Source organism: Phalangium opilio, unplaced genomic scaffold (assembly GCF_054372755.1).
Source record: "Phalangium opilio isolate 3A_F unplaced genomic scaffold, DU_Popi_V2 ptg000048l_1, whole genome shotgun sequence".
NCBI classification, from domain to species: domain Eukaryota; kingdom Metazoa; phylum Arthropoda; class Arachnida; order Opiliones; family Phalangiidae; genus Phalangium; species Phalangium opilio.
Genome location: NW_028324170.1, coordinates 568,088 through 587,670, shown reverse-complemented (window position 1 = coordinate 587,670; position 19,583 = coordinate 568,088). Strand labels below are relative to the sequence as shown.

General features: G+C 36.8%; 2 protein-coding genes across 4 annotated transcripts; both read left to right on the top strand.

The window, feature by feature from the left end:
• The first annotated feature begins 1,038 nt into the window (after positions 1 to 1,038).
• On the top strand, positions 1,039 to 6,689 carry LOC149673459 (cytosolic carboxypeptidase-like protein 5). Its single transcript, XM_089839994.1, has 10 exons — positions 1,039 to 1,687; positions 1,778 to 1,917; positions 2,041 to 2,242; positions 2,840 to 2,853; positions 4,921 to 5,362; positions 5,430 to 5,597; positions 5,663 to 5,832; positions 5,891 to 6,026; positions 6,098 to 6,285; positions 6,641 to 6,689. Exons 1-10 carry the CDS (start codon positions 1,124 to 1,126, stop codon positions 6,687 to 6,689), a joined length of 2,073 nt encoding a protein of 690 aa, XP_089696120.1. The 5' UTR covers positions 1,039 to 1,123.
• On the top strand, positions 6,659 to 17,596 carry LOC149673458 (N-acetylglucosamine-1-phosphotransferase subunits alpha/beta-like). Of its 3 annotated transcripts, XM_089838998.1 has the most exons (25): positions 6,659 to 7,413; positions 7,488 to 7,652; positions 7,715 to 8,021; positions 8,085 to 8,175; positions 8,235 to 8,373; positions 8,447 to 8,576; positions 8,665 to 8,742; positions 10,658 to 10,743; positions 10,874 to 11,002; positions 11,083 to 11,282; positions 11,780 to 11,970; positions 12,044 to 12,217; positions 12,285 to 12,326; positions 12,713 to 13,015; positions 13,154 to 13,364; positions 13,851 to 14,021; positions 14,085 to 14,278; positions 14,689 to 14,932; positions 14,997 to 15,166; positions 15,275 to 15,471; positions 15,535 to 15,687; positions 16,284 to 16,464; positions 16,544 to 16,728; positions 16,794 to 17,052; positions 17,388 to 17,596. In XM_089838998.1, the coding sequence occupies exons 1-25, from the start codon at positions 7,391 to 7,393 to the stop codon at positions 17,466 to 17,468; spliced, it is 4,104 nt and encodes a 1,367-aa protein (XP_089695124.1). In that variant the 5' UTR covers positions 6,659 to 7,390; the 3' UTR covers positions 17,469 to 17,596. The 3 variants fall into 3 exon arrangements, with proteins under 3 accessions (XP_089695124.1, XP_089695127.1, XP_089695125.1); XM_089839001.1 differs by lacking the exons at positions 6,659 to 7,413; positions 7,488 to 7,652; positions 7,715 to 8,021; ... (2 more) ...; positions 8,447 to 8,576; positions 8,665 to 8,742 and adding exons at positions 9,714 to 10,005; positions 10,071 to 10,213; XM_089838999.1 differs by lacking the exons at positions 6,659 to 7,413; positions 7,488 to 7,652; positions 7,715 to 8,021; ... (2 more) ...; positions 8,447 to 8,576; positions 8,665 to 8,742 and adding an exon at positions 9,714 to 10,213.
• Positions 17,597 to 19,583: the final 1,987 nt, after the last annotated feature.

Genomic DNA, 19,583 nt, shown 5'->3' with positions numbered 1-19,583 from the left:
TCAAAATGTAGTTACATTTTACCATCCCAACAATCCAGAACAAAGTGTAAAGAATGCGCAAAGTGGGTTACCAACTGGGTACGACAACGTAATCGTAAAACAAAGAGAAGTTCAAATCGTACCGACGCTTCCTCTAGATGTAATCTCACAGCTCTTACACCTGAAGCTTTAAAAGCCAGATACGCAGAGGTCCAAAAAGATAGAAAAGCTCTTAAACAAAGGGTTAAAGACTTGGAGAAAAGGTTAAGAAGGACGCAGAGGCCTAACACGAATGGCTGTTCGTCAAGTACTAGCAGTTTAAACCTTAAGGAAAAAGAAAAACCAGACAAAGAATCAGACATTGATAACCCTTCACACTCTCATAAGAAGAAGAAAAAGCATAAAAGATCGGATAATGAGTCTGATATTGACGACCCATCTGATACTAATTCGTCTAGAAAGAAGAAGAAACATAGAAGATCCGAAAGCGAAGCTGATATCGCAAATGATAACTCAAATGGATCTATGAAAAAGAAAAAGCACAAAAAGATTGAGGAAACTGTCAATAAAGAAGCTAAAGAATCCATTCAAAAACCAAAACCAATAGACGATTTTGACGAAGTCATAAACAATCCTATTTGGAACGAACGCGAAGATAAAATTGAGGATGACTTTCTTATATAACTCTTTTATTATTTAATTCATTCTTTTTTACAAGTTTTTTAAACTAAAACTTTGTTCACCGTATTCATAAAATGTGTCCAACTGTCTTGTAACATTCTTTTCAAAAATTTAAGTTTTGAGTGATTTAAAAATTGAGCCTTCCGTGAGACTAAAACAATTCTGTAAAATATATCATAAATTTCAGGTTTAATGAAAATTAAATTCTAGAATTGTAGTCTGATTATTTAATTTTGATTGTGATTTCATATCCACTGTTAAAATACTCCTTGTACCGCTCTTAAAATCGTCTGCTTAGATCTTTCTTCTAACGGCGTAACCGTAGCAACGACCTAAACAGATACTAAGCCTTTGCAATGTCACAATTGTCAAGTTAGACTTAGCTGCTTAGGTTAGGCTTCCCTGTAGATCAATATAATTTATAAATCATAATCAACTGATATTAATTAGGTTTTTTTTTACCATGAGGGAGGTTGTAAATGGAATAGAATTTTTCTCAGACTTCGACTCTGGTAATTTGGCCAAAGTCGAATCGACAGACGAAACAAAATATCTTAGCGTAAATGAAATGCCGTCTGAATATTACAGCGATAATATGGGACCTAGTAGGCAGGGTAGATCAAGATGCAATAGCGCCACTGACATATTTCGTTCTCGTAAGCGAGTTAATACACCACTCTCGTATAAACCTACTTTGCAACGTAGATCCAAAAGTTGTAGCAATTTAGAAAGCATTCGCTACTTAATTAATTTGGAAAACAAAAATAGAGAGAAACAAACACCCAAAAAAGTACAGGAATTTCGAGTGTACACTAAGAATGATTGTTCGGGAACGCCATTCGAAAACGCTAATCGTACTTGGTTCTTCTTCGGAGTGCGTCCGAAATCGTCTAACGTTCGAATTCGTTTCAATCTAATGAATCTAAACAAACAAGGGAAATTAATGAGTCAAGGGATGTCGCCTGTTTATAAAAACGTCCCGGGAGAAAGTAATTGGAAGAGAATACCGGAGAAACCAACGTATTTGGTACAATCTTAATTTTAAACTTGGAAGAATGAATGACTGCGTGTTCACTTCACTCTTCAAGTTTAAAATAAATTTTTTTATAATTTTAAGGAAACCGAAAATGATTTCATTTTGACATTCGAACATCAACTCGGAAATGTTAACACCGTTACATATTTTGCCTTTACTTATCCATTTTCTTACGAAAACTGTCAGGAATTTATTCAAAGTCTAGTTGATAAGCTTGGAAAGTAAATAACTCGCTAGCATAGTGCTTGAGTAATTTGTACACGACCAAAACTAGTTCTCTTTTGGTCGTTCCAAGTATCTGCAAGGATATAATGTTTCTTAAAAATTTGTATTTTTAATAATAGCCAATTATCGGAAATAAACCACAAGAACAATATCTACTTTAGTCGGGAACTTTTGTGCCTTACTCCTAATGGACAAAGAGTTGATTTGCTCACAATATCATCGTTAAAAGGAATTCAAACTCAAAATAGAGAGGAACGTTTACCTCATTTATTCCCCGATTTAAATACACCACTTAGTCATAAGTTCGGGGAAAACAAAAAGGTATCTATAAAGATTTTTTGGCCACATAATCATGTTTGACCTAGTGACTAAGCTGCAGTTTTTGTTCCCGACCCGACTTAGAAGTCAACCCAAACTTTAGATGTTGGTTTTTTATAGTCTATTGAACAGTTTAGTAGATTTTTGTTTTAATGCGTCGCTTATTACGAAAACGGCGCGAAAAAAACGGTAACTCGCGAACGCAATTGCCATAAATTTCTACCAATTGTACTGAAACATTGTATAGTAGTTCATTGGAACTTATAGAAGAATTATGTTCAATCAATTGAACTGAAACATTGTAACTTATTGAAGAATAATTTAGGTTCTGGTTTTAATCCGTCGCCATTTTCAAAATGGCGCGCAAAAAAGGGTAACTCACGAATGCAATTGCATAAATTCAAACAGATTCAATTGAAACTTAGTATAAGTGTTTATTGTAACCCATCTTAGAGTTATATACGTTTTGGTTCTAATCCGAGGGTTTTTGGGAAAAGTTACTGAAAAATGCGATTACTGTAAAATTCCTCGTTCGGTTAAATTTTCTCATTAATTAAACTAACTGATATTTAATTAAATTAACTTTTAATTATACCACAGGTGGTGTTTTTAAGGCAAATCCACTGAGACGGCCCTTCACGGCCTTACGAATTGCCTGGATAGGGCATTCGAGTTTCAGGAAATTTCACTGGCTGTCTTCCTCGATATCGAGGGGGCCTTTGACAAGGTCTCTAGCTCGGTTATTACTGAAGCTGTTGAGAGATTTGGCATCAGCGCCACTCTTGGCCGCTGGATCAAGTCCATGCTTACCGACCGCGAGGTGTCGGCGTCCCTCCTTGGGGACTCTCTAGGGGTGACTACCAGCAGGGGCTGCCCTCAGGGTGGAGTGCTCTCCCCCCTGTTGTGGTGCCTGGTGGTGGACGAGCTCCTGGGGAGGCTCGGGGGTGCTGGGGGCTGTTGCTGCTTCGGGTATGCGGACGATGTAGCGATAGTCTTTACGGGGAAGTTCCCGGATACTGTTACCGCGCTTATGAGATCTGCTCTCTCTAGCGTGGAGCAATGGTGTCAGGCGGTTAACCTCACCGTTAATCCTGATAAAACTGTCCTTGTTCCTTTTACGAGGAAGAATACTAAGGATCTGTTCAATGATATCTCTTTCTTTGGCCAGGTCCTGACAAAGTCCTCCGAGGTGAAATACCTGGGGGTGACTTTTGATTGTAGACTCACATGGAAGCCGCATCTTGATCGGTGTATTAAGAAGGCCAAGATGCTCTTCTGGAGGACCAGGAGCTCTGTCGGCCAGACTTGGGGCCTCAACCCCAAGGCTGTACACTGGCTCTATACTGGGATCATCAGACCCATACTATCTTACGGGGCACTTGTCTGGTGGACAAGGGTCCGGCTTAAGACGGTGCAGGCTGCCCTGCGCAAGCTTCAAAGGCTTGCCTGCATTGGTGTTACGGGGGCCATGAGATCGACCCCAACTGCTTCCCTGGAGGTGCTCCTCGACATGCTTCCTCTTCATCTCTTCATTGAGGAGGAGGCTGTCATGGGAGCCTACAGGCTCAACATTAGTGGCTGTTGGGTTCCAAGACTTTGGGATTACAGCCATACGAAGCTCTTTCGGGAGTACGCCGCACTTGAGCCGTCGCTTACGATGTGCTCTGACAAAACCGTCACCAGTTTTGATTTCACTAAGCCATTCAGTATCCACTTCCCCAGTCGGGCAGAGTGGACTAACCTGCTGCCTCTTGGCACTGGGGGTGAAACCATTTGGTTCACCGATGGCTCCAAGACTGATTCCGGCGCTGGCGCCGGCTATTACTGTCAAACCACAAGGGTCGGCTTTTCTGCTTGCCTGGGCACCTTCGCTAGTGTGTTCCAGGCTGAAATTGCCGCGATCTGTTATTGCGCAGATTACTGTATTAACAAAGGGTATACCGGACGGACTGTGAGAATTTATTCTGACAGTCAGGCTGCCCTGAACGCTCTGAACCAGTGTCAGATTTCTTCTCAACTGGTGCGTAGCTGCCTCGACCTGCTAGCGCGACTGGCATCCTGCAACAGGGTTCTGCTGTACTGGGTGCCAGGGCATAGCGGATATTATGGCAATGAGCAAGCCGATAGATTTGCGAAAAGGGGTGCGGAGGCCAAGCTCTTGGGGCCGGAGCCGGCCGTCCCCATCCCCTACAGGCACGTCAAACGGTGTCTGCATGACAGGTTGACTGTCATACAAAATCAGCTCTGGCACAGCATGGAGGGCCAGAGACAGACAAAGTTGTTTGTCGATGGTCCCTGCAGGTCTCGTGCTAGGGACCTAATTTCGCTCGGCAGATGGGATATTAGGCTGGCCACCGGTCTTTTGACCGGGCATTGCCGGCTTAATAGGCACCTCCATCTGATGGGTTTTGCCGACGACCCTCTCTGTAGGTCGTGTCAGGAGATGGAAGAAACATCCGCCCACGTACTTTGCGAGTGCGACTACTTCGCCTCGCTTAGATTAGAATATTTTGATTCACACACCCTGGAACCCTCGAGGGTCTCCTCTCTCACGGTGGAGCGAATTCTTAGCTACGCTGCAGCTACAGGCCTATTCAAGGCCTGATTACGAGGATGCACAATATGCCTTTGGCATCGGTGCTAGGGCGCGTACCCTCCTCATCAACAATAATAATAATAAGTAGTAGAGTTCATCCGGGCGAAACACAATCGAGTTTCGTATTAAACGGATTCATAAAATTCATCATTTCATCGGATCCAAGAGCCATATGCCTTCGGGATATCTACGTCTTTAAAATAGTGCCAATTTTGAACCCGGACGGCGTTTTACACGGTCATTATCGAACCGATTTGGAAGGCGTTAATCTGAACAGGAAATATTTAAATTGCGATCCTCAAGCTCAACCTAGCGTATTCGCAACCAGATCTCTACTTTTGTACTATCACTTTGAGTATAACGACAGCGGTGTCAACTTGGACGAAACTTCCGTGGAGATTTTGAAAAAATTCAACGAACAGTTGGAGAAAGATCTCGAGGGCGGAGACATCGAGGCCTCGACTTCGGATTTTGATTGTGGACCAAGTTTGACCAGCGTTTGCGGGATTAAAAATGCCTGGAATAAGGTTCGAAAAGCTTGAATACTGTTTAGAGGTTTAAGTAGCCTGAACACGTTTCCTTGCGAATACGCAGCGTTTAGGGCACAAAAAACGAAGGGCCAAATTAAAACCGTGGCAAGATCCGAAATATTTCATATCCCCTTCTAACTCGGGATTGGCTTTTTTCATTGATTTGCACGGACATGCGTCGAAAAGGGGTTGTTTCATTTTCGGAAATAACTTCAGCAATATAATTGATAAAGTAACTAATTGGGCAAATTAATCAATTAAGTTTAATATTTTTAACATTTTAACTTTCATTTTAAGATGGATTGTATGCTTCTTGCCAAACTAATGTCGTTAAATTTTCAACATTTCGATTTATCGGCTTGTAACTTTAGCCTCGAAAATATGACTCATATTGGGTCACGTGATAAATTAAGTAAAGAGGGTTCGGCCCGAGTATCCGTTTATTATTTAACCAAAATTATTCGCAGGTATAATTATCATTCTTTAATGAAACCGTAACACGTATGACATTATCGTATTTTTTAGCTACACTTTCGAGTGTAATTTCAACACTGGTCGAATTGTCAATCAGTTACCGCCATTAAAAAGTGGTAATGTTACGGTTAAACCCGTTAATCGTAACGTCATACCTCCCATGTATACGCCAAAAATATTTGAAGAGGTATAAAATTACTGCTAATTTTTTGCAGTTTGATTTTTGCAAATAAAATAAATAACAATGTTTTAATTAAGGCTGGAGAAGCTTTGGCCGTATCAATCTTAGATATTACAGGAAAAAATCCGTTGTCGAGGCTAACTTTGTCACCGTATCGTGATCTGGAAGGTGTTAAAGATTGGTTAATGCAATATTTAAGCGGAGGGAAAACGGTTTCAGCATGGCGACATCCGAGAACTCGCTATTTCAACGCGCTTAAAAAATCGTACGTGAATCTGTTAATTTAAAATTTTAGTATTGACGTCGGCATTTTTTTTTATCATGATACGCCTTGCCATCAATATCCCGCCATTTTTTCCATCATGCTAGGCCTTGTCGCCATTTTCCCGCCACTTTTTCCATCATTCTAGGCCTTGTCTCCATTTTCCCGCCATTTTTTCCATCAAGCTAGGCCTTGTCGCCATTTTCCCGCCACTTTTTCCATGATGTTAGGCCTTGCCGTCATTATCCGACCTAGTGGCTTGCTTATCCATTTTTATCTCTTTTAAAATCCGTCAAAAAAGGTGAACCCAAATATGCGACTTAAGTATAGTTTTTTTCTTAAATTATATTTACGGCAGTTCAACGATATCTCAAAGATATCTCAAAGCGTTAACGAAAAGGCTGTGATGGAAAAAGCCAAAAATAGTCACAAAAAGTGCGTAATACACGAACCCGTCAAGGTCAAACAAGTGAAAGTTAAGATCCAACGTAACGTTAATATAATGAAGGATACAGTTCCAAAAATTCATATTTCTCATCATGATGAATCGGAGAAAATATTTTGGCCCCTCCCAGTTAATAAACAAACGCAGAGAAAAGGTAAAAACACGCTGACACGTTCAGCGCGATGGAAGGGATCCAATGATTCACTCAAAAGATGCGTACATAATCAGGATTATGGCGGCAGTGGAAGTGATTTGTGTGTATTAGGGACAGTTTGTCGTCCAAATTCCGCCTCCCGAAGTATTCAATCCAAATCAGTTAATATTTAAGTCGGTAATAGTAATTTAATTAAAATTTAACCAGATCTGAACATTTTTTTGTCGCATAAATGTATTTCCCATGTGATATTTTCCATATAAAAAATGGTTTTTCAAATTTTATTCGTTTAAAATTGTATTTCCCGCCTATAAACTTTTTGATTCATTGGGTATATTTGATATAAGAACTGATCGTACTGAAAAACGGATGCTCTTCAAATCCTTTGTTAATGTTTATCGGTGTGTTCCGGTGCTTGAATTGAGAAAGCGTAGTGACCGGTTTACCGCTAAATTAAGCAGACAGCTTTGGAGGTTAAGCCCGCGTAAAATTTAAGTCTCTTTAAGAAAATGGCGGGAAACTTGGGAAGGAGGTTAGTTTTTCGTGTTTAAAATTATTCTCAAGTATTAACTAACCATAATTAAATGATTATTTATTAATTATTAGCGTCGAAGATGTGGAAAATCTAATTGTAAAATCCAAGATTGATTTAAATGACCTGACAGCAGTGAGTCAAACATTAGTCTTCGGAGATAATGTTAGTGATGATAATTCCATGATTTTACTGGAAGTAACGCCAAATATATTAGAAGAACTTAAACTGGGTGAAGAGTAAGCATTTTCTTAAGGTATTTCTAAGCCTTTTCCAAATTAAAAACATATAAATCCATCAGATTCGTTATAAGAGGTGATGCTAATGATACTGCCGTTATATGTTCTAAAAATCAAACTTTTGAACTGGATGAAGCCGAAACGTCAAACTCTCTGCTTGTTTTACCGCAGTTTAGTTTACAAAATGCAAATAGTATCGAGGAATCGAGTTTAACAAACAGAATTCTGTATGATCGTGAAGTTACCAATATATTCCATAAATACTATGAAGTCCAGTTATGCAAACCAAAACTAAGAAAGTTACAATTACTCCTTGAAGAGAATCCTTATCAGGGACCCGAGTATGACAAAGAAAACTGTGCCAAAAAGGTATCATATTGCAATGGCAATCTTCCTTCATTGTTAAGCCTAAACCTTTTTAATTTCCATCAGTACACTTACGAAGATTTATTGGATTGTATACAAGCTAGTGAAACTGAGTTAAAAACTGAACTTAATCGTCTTCCAGCATTTTTAATTGATGGTTTTTACTATTTTTATTAGTTTAGTCATGTTTAACCAGAATAACTAGTATTTTTTTAGGGTATTATCGGGTCTTAGATTATGATTTTAAGTGCACGGTCAGTAATTCAATATTTAACCTTATTGATGGCAATTCCTGCCCAATAAACGAAATCCCAAAGAATGTAGTTCTTGATACTTTAGAAGAATTATTTCCTAGGTACAAATTAATTAATATAATACAATGTAATTTTTTTTTAATTATCATGAGCCTAATGTTAATTATATATTAGAGAAATAGTGGAACAGTGCTTTGAAATGTACGCTGAACACACCTCAAACAATTCAGAAGGGATTTATCAATTTAAAGAAGCAAAAGTTTGCCAATTTTACGCGGAAATACTTTTAAGATCTGCTGGAAAGGTTAATTTAATTCATTTTAGTGTTAAAAATATATAATGTTAATTTATAAAAGGGTTTAGTTATAATTAAGTTAATTAATATATTACAGTTTCATTTACAAGAGTTTTTAGAATCATGGAAGAAAAGTGTTCCTGAAGGATTGACAACAAATCTTTCACAATTAAAAGTATATTTTAATGATTTTTTAACTATTTTTAACCTTGGGAATGGAAAGGTTTTGTAGGGTATTGGGTTGATGGCAATGGGTGGCTTAGTAATTAGTCTATAATTAAAAGTATATTTTAATCATTTTTAACCCATTTTAATCATTTTTTATGCTTGGGAAGGTGAAGGTTGAAAAAAAATGGTTAAAATTAATTAAAGATTTTAAGGGGTTAGCCGTCTTTAACTGTTTTTTTTTTTAACCTTGAGAAGGAGAAGGTTTTGCAGGGTATTGGGTTGATGGCAATCGGTCGCTTTAAAAGTATCTTTTAATGATTTTTAACCCATTTTAATTTTTTTATACTTGGAAATGTCAAGGTTGAAAAAAATGGTTAAAAATTAATTAAAGATTTTAAGGGGTTAGCCGTTTTTAACTGTTTAATTTGATTTACGGAAGTTGTCTGACCATTTTGTACCCTTGGGAACATGAAGGTTTCAGTGTTTATTGGGTTCATAACACTGGGTGGGTGGCGGGAAGGTTTAAAAAACCCTTCAGTTAAAATTTAATTAAATAATTAAAATTTTTGAGGGATTGGCCTTAACTGATCTTCAAAGTAAACCTCAAGTTATATCTTATTATCCTGTATGTTATTTACCAGAAGATATTAAAGCGAGGTAATGGGATATTAATAATAATTCATCATAATAATTTTAATTAAAAACTGTTTTGATTAAAAATAATAATAATAAAAAAAGATTGGAAGCTCTTTTTCATAAGCGACGAACCTGGGCTTTTGAAGATATAAAACCATACGTAGAGTAAGTTTAACTAAGTTAGGACATTAATCGTGTACTTTTAGTTGAACCCAACTTAAATGTTATTTAAAATAGGGATTTGGCCACCGAAAAACTAAACGTTAATGCATTATTAACGAAACACGCCAGATGTTTTGTTCAAAACGGAGTTAAGATGTGTAACTCTAAACACTAAAAACTTAATTGATTAAAATTTGTTGTATTTTTCTCAAATACCAAGCCTGATATGTATATCCTCCTTGTATTTTTTTTCCTCCAAGGCTTAATTTCGCATTCTTCTATGTTCTATCTTCGTTTGAACTTAATTTTAATCTAATCTAATGTCTCTAATCGTATCTTTTGTTGTTGAAAAATGGCGTATTATCTATTACAAACCTACTTTCGAAATCACGAATATAATTTCAAGTGATTTGAGATTATCTTGAAAAATCAATCATTCAATTCAAATCCGAGTCATGATAAAATGATAAAAGTGAAATTTTTCATTGAAATTCTCGCTGGTTGTGAACTTGTGAAATGTTAAACAAATTTTTATAGTAGGTTAGGTGTTAGGGAAGGACATGAGGCTTCATAAAGCGGTTCAAAAACGACTCTACGATGTTTTATCGAGCAAACAATCATTACTTTGTTGTTTCTCCGGTTGCGTTTTGCTATTTATTGCGGCATTTCATTTTGGAGAGGTAATAATTTAATTGGCTCTGTTTGTTAACGTGAAAATAGTTAATTGTATCTGTTTGTAAACGTGAAAATAGTTAATTGTCTCTGTTCACGTGAAAATATTTAATTGTCTCTGTTTGTTCACGTGAAAATAGTTAATTGTCTCTGTAAACGTGAAAATAATTAATTGTCTCTGTTTGTTAACGTGAAAATTGTTAATTGTCTCTGTTTGTTAACGTGAAAATAGTTAATTGTCTCTGTTTGTTAACGTGAAAATAGTTAATTGTCTCTGTTTGTTAACGTGAAAATAGTTAATTGTCTCTGTTTGTTAACGTGAAAATTGTTAATTGTCTCTGTTTGTTAACGTGAAAATAGTTAATTGTCTCTGTTTGTTAACGTGAAAATAGTTAATTGTCTCTGTTTGTTAACGTGAAAATATTTAATTGCTACGATATTTTTAACTTTAGACGTTAATTCTATGGAGTCAAGAACGATACGAAACCATTTTTGTATCGTACAAAGATAATATTGCAGAGAAAAATTTTCAAAATAGGTAAGTGTCACGGCTAGTCATGTCACGTGACCTTCCATTCTCTAGCTGGTACTTGCTACCAACCAAAGAGAATTATTAACCATATAGCAAAGAGGAGTAGAAAGTAACTTTTTTTATTTTCTTCAAAAAGGTTGTGTCAAAATTTACCTATCGATGCTGTTTATACTTGGGTGAATGGAAGCGATCCTGGTTTAATTACGCAGCTTAACAAGGCCAGAAATACTTTAATGAAGCAATTAAATTCAAATGAAATTGATAGGTACAAATAAATGAAGGGAAAACTTGGTTTTAAGTGGTATTACAATTAATGGGGGGTTTGGCTTTTTCAAATATTTACAGCTATTCACCTCATTGTACCTACAGTCATTGTGTAACGAGTTATTTCGCGATAATTGAACCGGTTCTTCATGTAAATACGGGAATAACTTTGGAAGATTTGAAAAATTTCAACGTGACAGCTATATATCAAAATGAATTTTCAATTTCACAAAATAATGGAAGCAGATTAATAATTTTGCATTTCAAAAATACTCAAAGTGGTTAGTAACATTATCACTTTATTCTCCTCCGAGCGCGCAGCTGTTTGATTATTGTCCTCCGATTGCTTCAGCCGTTTGATTTTTGTCCTCCGACCGCTTCGGCTGTTTAATTTTTGTCCTCTATTCGCTTCAGTTGTTTGATTTTTGTCCTCCGATTGCTTCAGCTGTTTGATTTATGTCGTCCGAGCGCCTTAGCTATTTGATTTTTGTCCTCCGATTGCTTCAGCTGTTTGATTTATGTCGTCCGAGCGCCTTAGCTATTTGATTTTTGTCCTCCGATTGCTTCAGCTCCCGGTTTGTTGTCCTCCGAGCGCTTCAACTCCCGGTTTTTTGTCCTCCGAGCGCTTCAACTCCCGGTTTATTGTCCTCCGAGCGCTTCAACTCCTAGTTTATTGCCCTCCGAGCGCTTCAACTCCTAGTTTATTGTCCTCCGAGCGCTTCAACTCTGTGTTTATTATCCTCCGAGCGATTCAGTAGGTTTTTTCCCTTCTTGACAGCGAAAGATGCGGTTTCGAAAGGTAACGTTACCATCAGGGGTCATATTTATAGTATATCAGATGCATTTATAACGGACGATTGGAAAGCTAGTCGCGCGATCGCTTTGAAATTAACATACATCATGACAGGAGTTTCAAATACGGTAACGGAAGAAATGATTAAAGCCGTCATGCCTCATCCTGTCAAACAGGTATCATTGCGTTGTACCTACAAAGCGGCTGAACTTGCTACAACCTTTAATTATAATGACATATTTTATTAAGATTTCTATCGATAAAGAAAAAAATTTGGCCGTTATAACATTAAGAAATGGTGGTTTCGATAGGAACCAAAGTGATATCAATGACATAACCAAAACATTTAGTTCTTTAAAGTTAATAATGGGGAATAAAACGGTATCATTGGCTCCCGCTTACGTAGTTGCGAAACCATTAGCTGTAAGAATCTATCGGCTGTAGGGTTTAAACAAATAATCGCTGATCTCGGCACTTTTTATTGTTAAAGGAGATTGAAGATGTTTCTACAAATAGATTCGCTGATAATGAGGTACTTATAACTTATAAAGGGTGGTACAGGACCGACCATAAGTTTATAAGTGATATGTTCCATAAGTATGACGCACTTCCTATACAAGTTCGTAATGCTAGAGAGGCTTACAGCTCGAGCTAGTTCGAGAATTGACACTTATGGAACATATCTTATGAACTTATGCTATAGAGGCTTACAGCTCGAGCTAGTGCGAGAATTGACACTTATGGAACATATCTTATGAACTTATGTACCGCAAAAAAACAATATAGAACATTTTTGACTCAAAATCGATCATAGAACCAGGGCAGAACTCGCTGTACTTCAGTATTACGTACCACCCTTCTTTTTAAACACTCGGATTAGGCCAAGTTAATTACCATTTAATAATTATTCTTAATTAGGAATTGCGATATTCTTTGCGGTCGCTTATGAAACACGCTCCTTGGATTAGAAAAGTGTTTCTGGTGACAAATGGTCAAATACCTCATTGGTTGGACCTTGATAATCCTCGAATTCAAATTGTAACTCACGATGACATCTTCGAGAACAGAAGTCACCTACCGACTTTCAGTTCACCGGCAATTGAAAGTCACCTTCATAAAATTCGCGGCCTCTCTCAAAGATTCATCTACTTGAACGATGACGTCTTTTTCGGCAAAACAATTTGGCCCGAAGATTTTTATACCGAATCCAAAGGTCACAAGGTTTGAAGGTTTGCGATTGTATTTTACAATTAGGTGAAGGTGTACTAACAAATATACTTAACCTAACACGCTAAAGAAACAAAACTGATTTTGGTCGCAAATAAATTCGGAATTTGTAATTAAGCTTATTTTAATTAGGTTTATTTGGCTTGGCCCGTTCCGGATTGTTCGGATGGTTGTCCGACTTCTTGGATACGAGACGGATATTGCGATCGCACTTGTAATAATTCGAATTGCGAATGGGATGGAGGTGATTGCGTCGGTGATAAAATTAAGTTTTCTTACGCCCAAATGGCCGCTAATCGAGGACAAAACAATCCCGCGCTTATCATGGAAAATATCAATAGAAGTAAGTTAAGTTTACTTAGCGGACTTTTCACCATTTTTCGTGACGCAAAAATTCGTGCGAATACATCGTGATGTTTCTATCGTGTTCGTAGTAGTCTTAAGGAATATTGCGTGGATTCACTTAAATACGCAGTAAAATGGCGGTAAATTAAGTAAATGCGCGGTAAAATGGCGGTAAAGCTAGTAAATATGCAGTAAAATGGCGTTAAAGCTAGTAAATGCGCGGTAAAATGGCGTTAAAGATAGTAAATGCGCAGTAAAATGGCGCTAAAGCTAGTAAATGCGCAGTAAAATGGCGTTAAAGCTAGTAAATGCGCAGTAAAATCGCGGTAAAGCTAGTAAATGTGCCGTAAAATCGCACTGAATCTGGTAAATTCGCAATGTAGTCTCGCGAAATCTTATAAATTCGCTTTGAATTAAGTCGAAAGAAATAGTGAATTTGCGCGCGGAATCAATCTTTGTCTCACATCTCTAATGTTATATTTAGTGTATTGCAGTCAATCGTGTACGAATAATTGGCTAGGCGATCGCTATTGCGATCAGGCTTGTAATGTTAAAACCTGCGGATTTGATGCGGGAGATTGCGGAGTTGACAATTATAATCAACTGCATCAAATGAATCTAAGTAGAGAAATTCGATCTTACAAGTTACCACCTGGTAAGCTTTTACGAATCGAGTATACTATTCTTTGGGTCATTATGAATTTTTTTTATTACGTAGGAGTTTCGGTTGTTTACTTCAATATTACGAACTTTTTGGAAACATTTGGTCCAATACAGTCTGGTATCCATGAAGATACAACGGGTGTCCGAACTATCGCAGTTTCCGTCAAATTTAAAGTCTTGACCGTCGTATTGCAATCTGATTATCGTCCTTTAAACGTCACACTCGTTTTGAAATCGGCAACCAATGAGGTCAGTACGTTTTTTTTTTTTTGCATTAGTTGTACTGTGTAAGTTACTCGGTCTTTTCCCATAAGTTAGGCGTTCTTTTGCCAAAAGTTACTCGGTCTTTTGCCATAAGTTACTCGGTCTTTTGCCAAAAGTTACTCGGTCTTTTGCCATAAGTTACTCGGTCTTTTGCCAAAAGTTACTCGGTCTTTTGCCATAAGTTACGCGGCCTTTTGTCATAAGTTACTCGGTCTTTTGCCATAAGTTACGCGATATTTTGCCTTAAATTACGCGGTATTTTGCCTTAAATTACGTGGTATTTTGCATTAAATTGCGCGGTTTTTTGCCGTAGCTTTCGAGCTCTTTTGCCATAACTCACGCCTTCTCTATTGGTACTTATCGAACATACATCAACGTTAAACGTGTTTTCATAGTTTCGTTTCGTGATAATCGCCGATACGAAAGCAACTGAAGTTAAGCATCCAATTTCATCAACGATTTCACCCGTAACCGACTTCCATTATGAAAAAGAGACAATTCCGGACGTTAACAAGCGTCCCAAAGTAATCGAGTTGGATATGCTCAAATCGTACGATGAAAATATTTTAAACAACTGGAAAAACGATAGCGGAGATGTTGACGCTAATTTGACGCGACTAGAAAAATATTTCAAATCAGGTACTAAGCTATTATATTTCTTAGCGCCGCTTAGTCTTTGAGCAGCTTATTCCGCTTCTTTTAGGTTACCTAACCGAACTTGGTTACAAAGTTAAAAAGGCGAAACTACTTAAAAGCGCGTATCTAAAAAATAACGAACAAAAACCAACTTTCAAAGAACGTTTTACAATGAAAAGGCTTGCCTACGCCGATAGAGGCTTCTTACCTTGGGAAAAAACAATGGAGTTTGAGAATGTAAGTTAGTAATAAAGGGATAATTGCGTAAGACTGCTCCACAAAGAGCGCAAAGCCGCCTTGCGTAATTTATAAGCGACTATCTCTTTTTTGTGTCGGAACAAATAGGAGTTAACGGAAAAGATGACCGAGGACAGTTACGTCATAAATTCCTATTCAAATCGACGTCTTAAAGATACTTTTGGTGATTCGTTACGTCACGTGAATCGAAAATATAATTCTTATTTTGGTTACGAAGCTCGGAAAGTTCCCGCGCACATGGCCCATTTTATCGACGTAGATGTCATGAATAGACTTCATGATGAGTTACGCGTTTCAGTATTAGGCCAACTAAAGGTTCCCGCGTCTTCATTTTGTTTTATGTTCAGGTTCCGAGAAGAATTCGATGTGACGTCGTCTCACAAGATTCGTAGTCCGACCGATATGCAGTTTGCCTTCTCTTATTATTACTTTCTTATGAGTGAAATGAGAAACGTCACTGTCGATGATATTTTTGATTCATTTGATGTTGATAACTCTGGGTATGCTATTTCGGATGTTTTTGTTGTTTTCTAACGCGCATGTTCGTGTTTATGTTGTTCACCGACGCATTTCTTCATATTTTTGTTGTTTACCGACGCTCTTATTCATGTTTATGTTGTTTACCGACGCTTTTCTTCATGTTTATATTATTTGCCGACGCTCGTCTTCGTGTTTATGTTGTTTACCGACGCTCGTCTTCGTGTTTATGTTGTTTACCGACGCTCGTCTTTGTATTTATGTTGTTTACCGACGCACTTATTCATGTTTATGTTGTTTATCGACGCACTTATTCATGGTTATGTAATTACCGACGCACTTATTCATGGTTATGTAATTACCGACGCTTTTCTTCATATTTATGTTAGTTACCGACGCTCGTCTTCATATTTATGTTAGTTACCGACGCTCGTCTTTGTATTTATGTTGTTTACCGGCGCACTTATTCCTATTTATGTTGTTTACCGGCGCACTTATTCCTATTTATGTTATTTACCGACGCTCGTCTTCGTGTTTATGTTGTTTACCGATGCGCACTCCATGAACAAGCCTATTTACTGTACTTACAATAGGTTACGCGTGTTCTTGTGTTTTTTAGTACATGGTCGGACCGTGAAATCCGTACTTTACTTACAAGAATTCACGATTTACCTTTACAATTCTCAACGGTAACTCGTTTCGAGTCTGTCATCGTTAATTGTTCCAATTTCCTTCCCGCAACGATTACCCGCCTAAATCATGGAACAAAAACTGGAGAACGATACCTTGATTCAACTCTGGTAAGCTTAATTATTAATTTTAGTTGTTTGTCGCGTCCAAAGAATTTCATGGAAATTCATAGAAAAAAATCGCTTAAAGCCCACAGTTAGTAAAACTTTGATTAAAAACTGCGATCCAATATCGTCGCAATTATCCAGTAAATTTTCACGGGTTAAAAGGAACCGTTTCGAGATTGTTGGCGAAGAGGAAGTGGCCTTTAAAATGATTTATTCAAATTTATCTCTGGTTTTACCGCATCTTGATGACTTAAGGAAAAACCCAAAGTAATTAATTAATTTCTACGGCGAAGAAAGATAAAAATGGCGTAATCAAATCAATTTTTATATAGAAAATTTGTTTGTTTGAACGATAATATCGGACACGGAACTAAAAATTCGGAAATAGTTCGAGCGGTTTTGAAAGATTTTTACGAATCCCTTTTTCCGATTCCTTCGCCGTTCGAATTACCACCCGAATATCGAAATCGTTTCTTGCACGTAGATAATCTTCGGGAATGGCAAAATCACAAAGCAAATATTAGAATCATCGTCTACCTCATAATATTCGCTTTAATTACCATAAGTGCCATTATATTTTGCTTTTCCAGCGTAAGTACAAACTTAACTATTACCATAAGTTCGTAAGATATGTTACCAACATAAGTTTGTCATGAAGTGAGTGAGGTAGGTCATAGTTTCTGGGTAAAGCGGCGCCTGGTGAGACGCTGTTAAAAGCTTAGTAGAGACTAAATAGTAATTAGATGGACTACAAAATTAACCACCGAGTGTAGGACTTCACTGTAAGTCTCTCAGTAGCATTACGCAGTGCGTAATACTTATGGAACATATCTTATAAACTTATGCTAACACGTTTTTGACTCAAACGGAGAAGTTCGTTAATTTGTTTAACGTACGTTAGTAACGTAGAATGTAATAAATTTTAGATTTGTCTCCGTGAACATAAGATTAAGGAGAAAGTGAACAAAAGGCTTTACGTCTTCGAGAACAATTATACTACTGTTTAATTAATAAAGTACCCCCCCCCCCCATCCTGAAAAAAAGAAGAAAAATCGTTTATAAAAATTAAGGAATATATTTTTATAGGATAATAATTAAAAAGGAATCGTAGCGTTTCAATCTAGTGTTTATTTAATGATTGGTTTATTTCTACGAAGATTATTCCTTTGATTTGTCATAAAGTGACGTCATAGATTTTACTACAGCGACGGCCCGTCCTCCTGAGGGTTGTCATAGGCTTAGTACTGAACTACAGACTAAAGTGGAAGATGGACTCGCTTATTAGCAAGTATAGCTTTCTCATAGAACAGTAATTGCATTCTTAATTATATATTGCATTAATATGTATTATAGGATAATCAGGGACTTTAGTCAAATTAATTGCACAAGTGACATGTTTAAGTAATTAAAATATATTGAACAGGCAAATATAAAAAATTAATTTTTATTGCAACATTTAAGATACAAAATATATTATTCATTCTTCCAAGAAAAACCTGCAATTAAAATAAAAAATACATTAATTAATAACCAAGGCTTAAAAACCTCATTTTAATTAAAATCCGCATTAAAAGAAGCTCAGATTAAAAGGCTTGATCTATAATGATATCATTATTCTTCAAAGGTGTCCTAAGATAATCATCATAGCTAACAGTGCGGGTTTCTAATCAAATTAAAATCTACCTTTGTAGTTTATGTTAGGAAAAATGCAAAACACTGCGTAAGCCGGAAATGACTTGACTCCAAAACCCCTTCGGCTAGGCTTTGTGGGTCCTAAATTGGCAAGGCAGGATTGGATAGAATTCTTGTTTCTACAGCCTGGACAATACCTGAAATAATTAGATGAATAAAAACCCATTAACTTAATAACAGAAATGAATACAATTAAATATAGACCTAATTAATTTAAATAGCTCAGATTAAAGGCTTGATCTTTTTTTAATTATCATCAAAATCAAAAGGTGTCCTAAGATTATTCATCATTGTCAAGATATAAGAGTTTAATTAGGTTAATTTTATAATTACCTTCAATGTTGGGCCTTCTACAAATCAGTCTTCCGCCATATTGAGGGGAAGGGGGCAGGAATTATTTTGCCAGTAATAGAAAAATGGCCAAACCCGGGTAATCTATAAAAAATAAAGTTTCCTAAAGATTAGATTTGGGTTTTAGTAATTAACCTAATCTGTGTTAAATTAAATTGGTTTTCAGCATCCGGTAAAGCTTTAGAGGTATTTTGTCAACATTTGACTATTCAGCTAACCATATCATCATTAATTCTTTACAGGGTTCATACAACTTTTGGAAAATTCAAATTGATTTCGCCCAACTTACAAATTCAACTAAATTTACTAAAGGAGCAGTGTTGGGCAAATCGCGAATTACGTTGTACTACCAAGCGGGGGAAATTCGGTGAATGATCGAAAAATTCGCGAATTTGCCCACCTCTGTAAAGGAGGCAGTGGCGTAACCCTCCGCCATTAAACTGTCATAGACTAAATTCCCTAGATCTAGAAGTTATCTAAGGAAAAAATTCGAAATTTCCGAGTTTGCCCTGAATTTCACCAAAAATTCTAAATGTCCCTGACATTTTTGTCACCAAATTTGTATGAATCCCATCTTTACTTTCCCCTAATCTAACTGTAATTAATACCTTTTTTTTTTTTTCAGTTTTCCACCAATCAGGCAGACTCCTCTACCAACAACACACCAGTATCTGAAATTATGACTACATCATTTAAATTCAAAGTGGAAGTAACAAATTTAAACCAAAATTGATTAAAGCAAATCAAGCTTCAGCATCCGGTAAAGCTTATAGAGGTATGTTTGTCAACATTATTCTTTTCTGCTTTCCATCTCATCATTAGCTTTGATTTTACGGTAAACAATGGTAAAGTAAAGAAATGGAGAGATTATTCTTACCATTGACAGCCGTAAAAACAAGCCAGGTGGGTTTTGAAAGGTTTTGAATTTTTGGCCTAAAAATTAAATAAATTAACGTTAAATTTCGCATAAAAACGTGATTGAAGGTTCAGATATTAAAAAATAAACATCAGATAATAAATAAAAACACATCAATTTTACACGTCAGAAGAGGTGTCAGATAAGATTTCATCATAGAAAA

What these genes read in the sequence shown, in the direction of transcription:
- LOC149673459 (XM_089839994.1), top strand. Translation starts at nt 1,124, where the DNA reads ATGAGGGAGGTTGTAAATGGAATAGAATTTTTCTCAGACTTCGACTCT. An exon ending in CGCCAAAAATATTTGAAGAG is followed by an intron (nt 6,027 to 6,097) that starts GTATAAAATTAC and finishes GTTTTAATTAAG; the next exon opens with GCTGGAGAAGCTTTGGCCGT. An exon ending in TTCAACGCGCTTAAAAAATC is followed by an intron (nt 6,286 to 6,640) that starts GTACGTGAATCT and finishes TATTTACGGCAG; the next exon opens with TTCAACGATATCTCAAAGAT.
- LOC149673458 (XM_089838998.1), top strand. Translation starts at nt 7,391, where the DNA reads ATGGCGGGAAACTTGGGAAGGAG. An exon ending in TGCCTCATCCTGTCAAACAG is followed by an intron (nt 11,971 to 12,043) that starts GTATCATTGCGT and finishes TATTTTATTAAG; the next exon opens with ATTTCTATCGATAAAGAAAA. An exon ending in ATAGATTCGCTGATAATGAG is followed by an intron (nt 12,327 to 12,712) that starts GTACTTATAACT and finishes ATTCTTAATTAG; the next exon opens with GAATTGCGATATTCTTTGCG.